The 10,894-nt window shown below is 31.9% G+C and overlaps 1 protein-coding gene across 1 annotated transcript in view; it reads left to right on the forward strand.

Moving 5' to 3' along the window:
- LOC113397975 (uncharacterized) overlaps window positions 1-8,450 on the forward strand; it is a 69,259-nt gene extending 60,809 nt beyond the window's left edge. Inside the window, exons 9-13 of the mRNA XM_026636514.2 lie at window positions 1,010-1,156; window positions 2,315-2,476; window positions 5,584-5,798; window positions 5,887-6,807; window positions 7,129-8,450. Of these exons, the coding sequence (XP_026492299.2) occupies window positions 1,010-1,156; window positions 2,315-2,476; window positions 5,584-5,798; window positions 5,887-6,807; window positions 7,129-7,675 (1,992 nt within the window). The 3' untranslated portion in view covers window positions 7,676-8,450. The remainder of the gene's footprint in view (window positions 1-1,009; window positions 1,157-2,314; window positions 2,477-5,583; window positions 5,799-5,886; window positions 6,808-7,128) is intronic.
- The last annotated feature ends 2,444 nt before the right edge of the window (window positions 8,451-10,894 follow it).

Here is a 10,894-nt window from a genome sequence, read left to right on the forward strand (position 1 = left end):
CTCTTGGTTTTACATAATTTTATGTAAGTTTGATAATGTCGTAGATTCGGTAAATATGTCAATGTTTGACTGGAATTAATTGCCTGGAAGAACAAAAAAGGTCCAAAGTGAACTTTGTATTCGTGTAACCAACAAAACTTACTTGTTAATATTTGTTTATTAACATGACTTTGTTTGATGAAAGTAAAAACCGAGGGTCACGCGACGAGCCCTTATAGGTCTGTAGGCAAATAAAAAGTAACTTAACAAATAGTCTTAGGCTTTTGGTTTGTATTCAACTTAAATAGTAAATAATTTTCGTCTTATTTAGATAAGAAATCATTAATTCTAGCTAAGCGTAATCAGTTTCTTGTCGGTTATTTTTGGTAGAATCTACATTCCGAAACGGCTGTACATTTGATTCAAAACTGCAACGTGACGATTCGAAAATACTTTAATAAACCCACTTGATATAAAGACTGTTTTGATATTTATTATTTAAACGAGAAGTTTTACTAAATTCAGTTTTGATTAGGTTTGTTGTGTTTTGTTGATATAATATTTACGTATATATCGAAGTAATAATAGTTTCATAATAATCAAGTATTTCTTCTTTGTAGGACTTTGTATTTAAAGGGTTAAAATTTTACCTTTCGCCATTTAAAGGCTCTTCTTACCACAAAACTGCAAGCTTTGCCTGTATATTTATTTATTTATTTATTAGTTAAGCTTTACCTTAAATATTACTTTACCCGTGAGTAACTCAAACATGTAACTTTAGAGTTTCAAAAGTATAATATTAGGATATGGTATATTTCTAGGGAAATTAAAGAGATGAATATTTCAGCTGAAAATTGTGCTATAATGATTGATGAAAATAAATATGTTTTTTTTATTATCTATAAGAGTATACTTTTGGTACGGTACGATTGTATAAGTTAGATGATTTTTTAAGGAATGTTATAAAAAAATCATATTAATTATGTAGTTGTATCTTAGCGAACAATATCTTAAAGAAACATATTTACAGGGTCGTCCGAACGAAATAGTATGGGTGTCGTTTGTGAAATATCACGCAGCGGGCACTGAGCCTGCGGGGTTTGATCAACAAAAGGACTGTTCCTCGCAACTCACGATATGGGACGGGGCGGCACCGGATGCTGACCTTGACAGAAAGGTATTTTATACAAAATGAAATATAAAAAAAGTGACAGATTGCCTTTAACGAATTTTTTTAAAAGTATTTCCTATTAGAATTTAATTTATAATATTATTAGCGGTTAACATAGTCGGGAAACAAAATTATCAAAGGCATTATTGTATCTGTGGTCCACATATTCAGATTTACTTTATTTCAAACCATAGTATATGTGCGCAATCATGAATAAGACATTTTAGAGGAACAGGAGACTGTGAATAATTTGATAAGAATAGAATCTTACTGAGAGTTAATTTTAAATGGTAATTTTTAAATTTGTAACAGTAATAAATAAAGTTTGAGATTTTTTGGGGAAAATGCCAGCTTTGCTTATTTGAGTAACGAAAGATCTTATTTTTTGGACAAATATTGACCCAAGCATAATATTTCGATTGATCCGTCATTATCAATTTATAAATTAATTTACCGACTCGTTCTAGTAATTAGGATGGCGAACTGCGGAAACTTTAAAATATAACCAAACTATATCCACAGCAAAACCGAAACTAGTTCAGAGTAATGAAATGTGGAATAACTTATCGCGTACCGAAACTTTGGTAGTGCGGAAGACTAATGCGATGATACAAATACGAAGAACGATATAAAATTGGGTGGCGTTCTCACCGCCTTTATTCGTGCCATTTCACTTTGCCAACTACTGCGAGCTACTTGACGTCGGGAGCCAAACATTAATTTTCTTTAATGTGTCTGAGCACTCTTACTGACTAGCGACTTCTCTCCCGACTGCACTGCGGTGTTTCGTTCTATTCATTCGACATTCCACGGTTTGCATTAAGAATGGATGCTACGCTCAAGTTATTTTTTGTTGGCACTTTAATCAGAAAAGTTTCCTCGCCAGCAGATAGTCTGAGTAAATAGTGCACCTGGCTGGAGCAAATCACTTCCTGCCCGTAGATTGTGTACTTCGGAAGTAGGTCACGCTTTATTCCACGCTAAAGAAAACATTATTGCAACCGTGTTTAAATATGGCGGACTGTTACAACAAGAATGTGCTTTATCGTTTTTATGGTGGACGTAAAAATCTTTCTCAGTGTTGTTGGAAACTCATTCCAATTTAGTTCTTCATAGTATGTAAGGTAAAATATTTTCTTGATCAACATTTGTTTTTGTCCAAAGTTGGATATGAGTGACAAAAAGTCGCTTCTGGGTTCCTTTTGCCGAGAAGAATCTCCGCGACTATGTGATCATGCCTTGCTGTCTAACGCCACACGAGCTACGAGACCTTGCGCGCCGACCGAGAGCTACATAACCACTGGACCAGCCCTTACAATATTGCAGGTAAATATAAATAATCCATATTTAAAAAAAAAAACACGTGTGTTCTCATTCTTATAGTAATAAATCAAATGTGTTAGTAAGTATTCCATATCATATATTACTGGATTACTAAATAAATAATCCAATACTTAAAATAAACTCACGAGTTATAAACTAAACAAGATGCTGTAGAGCACTTTGTATCAATCACGTACACGTCGAACTGCAAACTGTGCTCGCCACAATTAATGTGCCTTCAATGTATCACAGCCGTGTATTTAAGTGACGTGGGAAATTTAGATTTAACTATCAGGAGTGATGAATGCAATGCTGATGTTACTCTAATAACGGATTTTGTTCACTCATCTACAGTTAATTCGAAATCTATAATTATATTTACGTAACACGATTTATTAGTCTGAGTATCCACAAAATATAATTGAAATAAAATGAAAACCTAAAAAAAAATATCCATAGATTTTGGTCTTAAAATTTTGTATAGATTATCATACATTTTGGAAGCGTCTTGAGATTTTCTTTGCCTTTCACGTTGGTAGTTAAAAAACAAAGCGAATCCAAAATAAGCTTGTACTTGTTCCACAAACGGGGTTCTATAAAAATCCTTCTTTGAAGGTCTTTCGGGATCTTTTCATTACATCGCAAACATTGTGCTTCCATTTTGGTTCGCTCAGCTATGCATAGAGCGGCTTGATGTAGCTTGCACTTTCATGAAAAAATAACGCACAAACACGACTTGTGGATGTCATTAGTTTCAAAGAAGTTGCAGCGTTGCCGTTTGTATGGGAGCGTGTGCTGTGTTTTATGATCACGCTGGAGTAGTGATAAATGTTCGCGCATGTACTAAAAGTGGATTGAATGAGCATAGTATATATTATATAGAATGTAAGTTTTTAATATGTTTTGTTATAATACTTTTAAAAATGTGGAAATAAATACATATAGTATTTAATAAGACGACAGGATCGACATCGAAATTGTAGAACAAAAAATTTATTAATAAAATTAGTTCAATGAAGTGTTCTTAAAATGTTTTTATTGATAATTATACATCTTACTTCATAAAGTATTTCTTAATTATTGTACGAATCAACTAAACGATATATCTTCATACGTACGATAATGAAATAAACTCGTTTTACCTGGTATAAAATAAATCATTACGAAATTATATTATGAACCTTGTTTGAACATAACGTGCGATATTCTCTTAGTTAAATATCAAAATTTTGCTGATCCATAATACAAGTCTTCCCAGATCCACGCACGAGACAAGCCACAAATCGTTCTCGACGCTGACATATTCCCGGCTTTGTCGATTACGTGAGCAGAATATTATAGAGTATTCAATACCGTTAAACTGTTATATTACGCAATCGTATAACATTTTCTATAATAAATTCCTTATACTATTTTCTAAAATGCAACCAGCTATTGTTATATAGATCGCTTTTAATTGGTTTTTTTTTATTGTTTCGAAACGTTTATTGGATTAAAAACAACCAATAACGTAGTTAAATCTCTACGACAAACAATGCTTTAAAAAGTTCACTAGGATTTTTGAGATTAATTGTTTTATTCATTGATACGAACTTGTGAAGTTTTCACCCATAAAGTATTATAATATATAGGACGCATTTTTCAAGTTGTCATTGTATGAGCGGGATTTTTCCAGTGAGTGACATTCAACGGTAAAGGAAAGATAAGTCACGCGCAGACTTGCATTCGCCACAGTGAATAATGCAACGAGCACGTGAACTCTCCGCTCTAAGCTCTCTCTGTGATGGAATGCCTTATAGCTGTCGCGTTATTACTACTTGGACAGCTAAATGAAACACGTACTGAATTTTTTTGCAATTTACTGACATTCAAGAAAGCGTTTTTAAGATTCAGTGAAATTAATTCGGTAGACGTAAATACGGTCCGCCGATTATCGTAAACGTGTCGTATCGTATTACCTATTTTCGTGGTTTAATTGCAATTATAAATTAAATCAATTCTAGACATTATGATTGGGATCGCTTTTATTTCGAACAGGAATTTAATTGTCTTTCTAATGATACGAATGATTATTATAGTATATTGTTAATACATATTTTTATTTAAGAAGATGACTTTATAGCGCGTAATAAAGGCATCTTGTTAAATAAAAACACATTAGAGAAACTTATCGGAACCCTAATAATATTGCATTGACAATTATTATAATAATTTTCACTATGAAAATTGCTAATCAATACCAAAGATAATATCATAGGTAATCAATCTACAAAAAGCAATATCTTTTTTTTTTCAATTAACTAATATTTATAGTATTAACAGTATTTTGTTTTACGATTATTGTTAAAATCACTTTTGGTACTTTCATTACATATGTTAAAACAATAATTATATTTTCTGTCGACGAACTGAATATAACAATTATATAAATACTTGTTTTTCTATTTCATACTAGTGTAAAGACAACCTAATGTTATACTAAAATATAATATCTTCATTCTAATTAATCTTTGTTATAGATAATCTTATGCTAAGTATCAGTTAAATTTGGGCAAGCGCTTTATTCAAGATGATCCTTAAAAATGTAATAATGTAATGAATTTATCTTGCATAATAAGATACAACCTCGTTAGCATTGGTATTCTTAAAGAGTCAGCATCGTATCGTGTCGTATTAAATATAGGAAACCTGGTCTTAAGCAAGTTGTTAAAGTCATAAGTTGAGAACTGCTTTATTATTCAATATTAAATTCAACGTAGAAGGACCGAAGCAAGTTTCTTAACTAAATATTTGAAGTTTCCAACTACAGCCTTACTTCATAACGTTATTGAACTCTGGCCACCTTAAAAATTGGTTCTTTCACATTTTCTCCATGAATCTATATACCTACTGTTTTCATAATTTCCTCTGAAAATGGCTTGCATGTTTCGCTGACTTTAACTCTTGCAAATAAACAAAATTAAACAATACGCGTTTTCGTTCGAGCAAATTGTTGATTTAAGTACAAATTCAAAGTAAACAGTTAATTTGTTTGATAGGAACCCTTTATTAAACTTTGCACAGATGTCAGCTAATTTAACAAAAGCTAAGTAAGTAATATTTTCCCGCAGGAATTGCGTCAGGGTTCGGCGTTGTATCCCGTCTCGTTTCTGCTACGGTACGAGTTTGTAGATGTGAGCGAGCAAGGACAACCTTTAGCGGACTCTCAATCAGCATGCGATAGGGTTTTCAAGTCAGCGCTCACATATTCAGGAAGATTTCAAGCCCCACGTGCCATATTCTATTATGGAAGAGGTGGAGCTCAGAATCTTACTTGTATTTTAAGGTGAAAAATACAGTTACATAATAATATTTTTATGATAAAAAATGATTATTTTTTACATAATATTATTAACAATACCGTTTTTTTACAGATTTGAAGCAAAACACGGCGAAAGAATACAACTAACTTTTACTAATACTTATTTCGGAAATAAGATTTGTAGCACTCATAAAGATTCTCGAACTAGTCGATGGAAGTGCGATAGACCGACGAGAAGGATTATTGGCGGCGAGGGTCTAGCTCAAATTATCATTACCGAATATCCTTGGGAAGGCATTCCAATTGAAAGGGACTGTTTATGTACAAATCGATCTGAACCTTTAAATGTTCATACGTTAACAGCTCCTGTTGTTGAAGTAAATTTTACCGTTACTATGATGAATATAACAGAAGATTATGACGATTTTGCATTTGAGGGAGAATACAAATTTATTCCAACGGGACCTGGTGATGAATCTATTTGTTCGACTGGTTGGGGTGAGAGGCGCTTAAGAGGTAGCAGCGGAGAAATCAGATTGTATGATAAAAGGGAAGTTTCTATTGCACCAGAAATTGTTGGGGACCGAAATGTTATATCAGAGAGCGTGAGAGCCGAAGTCGCTTGCGTTCACAGGCCATGGTTGATAGAACCTGGGGGTGATGAAGTCATTCCAACGCAAGGAAGATATCTATACGTAAAAGTTCCTGGATATGAAATAACTTCGAACTCTCCGTTTTGCCCTACCCCTAACCGCCTATATATATATGAAGCACGAGACACTAATTTATACAGAGAAATTTGTCCCGACATTTCCAGTTCTTTGGAACTATATTCCCCAGGATGGAAATCTGCTCAAACGACAATAGAATCGTCACTAAAACCGCACGCCCGAAGTTACGTTATAGATTTCTTGCAACACGAACAAGCTGACTATTCAATCAAGTGGATAGAAATTATGAAGAAGCCTTCGATTGAACACGATCCAGAGACAAATATTTTACCTGTCTCTGCTACTCTTGATTGTCGTTACAAGTAAGTATCATTCAATTATATTGGTGATAGGACTGAGCGCAAAACTACGTTCTCAGTTAGGATTAAACTCTTCGTTGTTCTATTTGAAAACCAAAAATAAACGATTGTGTTTTTTGTTATTTGTTAATGTAAGGGTCAGTGAATATTTCAGGCATAATGAACATATTATTAATTTTAATAACTGAGTGTAATAAATAACTAAATGAGGACGATTATTTAAATGATAAAAAATATGAAAGAACTTATGCAAAATAGAAAACTGTAATATGTTTTTTTTTTCGAAATATATCAACGATGACTCAATGCTTTTTTTCTTTTCAGCTGCCCGGAATTAAACGCTTGTATTCCTTTAACGTTATGGTGCGATGGTAGTGCTCATTGTCCTTCAGGTTATGATGAAGATGATTCAAATTGTTCCTTCAAATTATCATTACCACCGCCCTATGTAGCCGCGGCTGCTGGGGTCGGTCTTCTGATATGCGCTATAGCTATTGCCCTCTGTGCTTGTAAGAGAAGACGAAGGAAAGACAAAGAATTTAAAGCAAGACTTGATGGTGCATTACCACCAGAAGAAAGACCTTATGATCGAGCCAAAACTAACGGTGTACCAGAAGCAGCGAAACAGTATGCAACCGTACAAAAATATGCTACAATAGATAAATACAGTTTAAGTCAAAAATATAGTGCCGGTTTAAACGATGCGAGATATTATGATGAAGTTGCACAAAGAGACAAACTTGCGGACACGAGATATGCTAGTTTAGGTCGAGCCGGTCGTAACATTAGAACTGAAAATAATAGAGGCAACGGCTCCAGAAGACCGATGCCAGATCTAAGTTACCCCGACCTCAAAGATGGCTTCTGTTGACCCCTAGATCTTTTGGAGACAAATGTTTAGCAGTCTGACACTAATTTCTAAACTCGTTTTTTTTGTCTTGTAAAATTATAATGAAGACTGAATTGGCGTAAGTGCCTACCTTACAGTTGATCCATTTTAACCCACAGTACACCACGTGCTTTATGCGTTATTTATTATTATTCCTATTAATGTATTAATTTGAGATTTTTAATTATTAAGTGATCGAAAGCCGTTCCTCATCTAGATTACTTTGTAAATAATTATATAAATTGTCTATTAAAATTGTTTCAATTTTTGATTTATGCTTTTTTACTACGACATACCTTTATAAATTAGTATTATTCCCATCAAATAACATATCTGAATGTACATAAAATGCTTGACAATACATTTTTAAGACAAGTTAAATCATTATAAACGTAATACTATTAGTGGAGGGTTAGCGTTTTACATTTTGAATACACGGATACTTTGACACGGTACTATTATTTTATAAATGCGAACTCATCATAATAATATTTATAACATTCGCATTGATTATAAACATTCTTTAATGACTAGTTATAAAATGAAATGTGATATAGGTTGTAAAAATGTAGTTAAGACGACGACAACTGTATAACTTGAAACGGTTGAATCATTTCCTCGTGTATCATATAATTTCTTGAAATGTGTGTAAATGTAACTCGTAAATGATTGTAAATAAATTATAGAATAAGAATTTTTAAAGTCTGTAAGTAATTTCCAGGTAAAAGGGATATTAAAGTCATTTCTAAAAATAAAATTTTCCGTGTTATTTTATTTATCTCCCTGTATTTAATATATTTGAAAGAACAAAAAAAGTACACTAGTCATGTCAACGGTAAAAATTTAAAGAGTTATATAATAATATACTCGCACCACCTCCGAAACACGCTTCATCTAAATGGTGTGTTCATTAGGCTAAGTAGTTTTTAGTTGGACATTCCAAAAAAAATTACCAATTGTTTAAAAATATATATATGCTTTTTTACTACGACATTTAATGGTTTACATATCTAAATTCTGGTTTTTGACGAATTAAAAGCAAAAAAAATTTTTTTTTTAAGTTTAATTTACAGAACGGATTAAGGCCACATACTACTATTTAATATTTGATATTTTAAATAGAAATAAATAACTTAAATTAATTTGTGCGATAATATTTAAAAGAAAGATAAATCATAAGTTTTTTTGTAAATAAGACTACTTACACATTGCGATTCGGAGATACAGCTAATTTTATAAGCCTTTAGAGATACCTTCGTAGTTTATGTTTCATTGATGATATATTTTATAAACATTATGAATGTCTTTCGTACTTTGTTAACAAAATGTGTAAATTACTCAATCACGACAAAGCTGCTGAATGGATTAGAATGGAAATTAGTACGTAGGCTATCTAGGTATCCGCCAAATCTGCTCTATCCATATCATGTGATGGATCATTTTTGAATTCATATAAAAACAATTTAACGACATTTTAAAACAAAATTGTTAGTGATAATAAAGTGTCATTGTAGTATGATCTCATTTTCTTACAGACGGAAAATTATTTGTATTTGAATTTAAGTTTAATATATGTTTAAATAAAATGTCAAAAATAAATAAAACGTAATTAACCCTGAAATCAAAGAATTCTCAATTCGATGTCAACAATGCTTATACTTTATATTAAGTCAATTAAATATTAATTATATTAAGACGAATAGTGTAGTTTATTATTATTTGCAAAATTAAGAATAATTTAAGTTATTCTATATGACATAACAGAAGCTTTCGAGTCTATAATATTGACAAGACTATTTGTATTTTTCTGTAGTTTTCATCACAAAATAATCTTGTTAGTCTACTTTAGTTATGAGAGAACCAAAGAGGTTTTAGTGGTCATGACAAATAATGACAGTAAGAGTTTTCATTCGAACACCGTGAAGTTCATAGAGTTGTAGCTGATTTGTATTTGTCTCGCCAAATAATTAGATTATAGGCTCAGGCTGCATTAGTGTGTCCACTTCGTTGACGTAACGAGCGCTGCGCAAACTAAATTATCAGATGAACTAATTAAAGCTCTGATGGAAACAGACTTGAGCACAACGAGGGTTGGAAATATTACGGATGAAGAATTTATATCCCATTGTTCGAGTTAAGCTGCTTTGATATTTAGTATTAATTATTGCTTTTAATAATATTTCATGACCGTCTAATGTAAATATAAAATAAAATTGAAATTTTTCTTTATTATTTGTGCTAAAGATTTTCATTATACGAGTCGTTGTTCACTCGCTTTGCGCGGCATAAATAAAATTTTAGTAATTATTTCATGTAAGACCAATATGCCGAACTTAAAAAATAACCGAATATTTCGGGTGCAAATCTAAGAAATTATATATCAAATAATATGTTGCCATATGTGTCATCAACTGACAACGGAGCTCCGTGGAATTATAAACTCGAAATAATTTTGTTTTGTTTTTTGTTGTTGTTGTTTGTAAGTCATCAAAGACGGTTTGTTTTAATTTAAGGGAGGTACTAGTTGCTGTTGGTTGCTAAGAATTTTTTTTTGAGATATAAGAAAAGCAGAATTATTATTTTTTATCTATAAGAGGAAAGGAAAGTAGAAAATACGACATTGTCGTTTAAAGAATATTAACAATTCTGTACGTCGTGAATGCGCTGCCCTTTACGGATAGGTTAAGATGTAATTTTGCTTTAGAAACATAGCATTACATAGAGATAAATGGCGATTATCCACTTAGACTACCTTGTATAAGGCTTTATCACCAGTACAAAAAAATAAAAATAAAAACGAATACAATGCTAATCACTAATTTTAACTTTTACAACTTCCTGTAATAATTACGTTGTTATGAATAAATTATTAAAGGTGTACCCCCCACTGAATTGCTCTACGTAAATAGGTAGAGCTACCCTTCGTAGAGCTTTAATTAATAAGTTTGTAAAATGTTAATTTAAAAATGATTGTGAGAGCCCTTTTAAACTAATCATAATTTGATTTGACACACAGTTTGCTATATTGATTGATGTTAATGGTTACTGCTGCCCTCGTTATGGTCCTAGCGTGAATGATTTAAATCAGTCTAGTACATTCTTGTGATTAGCACAATTAATCACATAAATTTCCATTTTTAAAATGTAAATTTAAAAAATATACCAGACGTGTAATGATATAAGAAAATAGATCGCGCAAAA

Source organism: Vanessa tameamea, chromosome 13 (assembly GCF_037043105.1).
Source record: "Vanessa tameamea isolate UH-Manoa-2023 chromosome 13, ilVanTame1 primary haplotype, whole genome shotgun sequence".
Lineage (NCBI taxonomy): Eukaryota > Metazoa > Arthropoda > Insecta > Lepidoptera > Nymphalidae > Vanessa > Vanessa tameamea.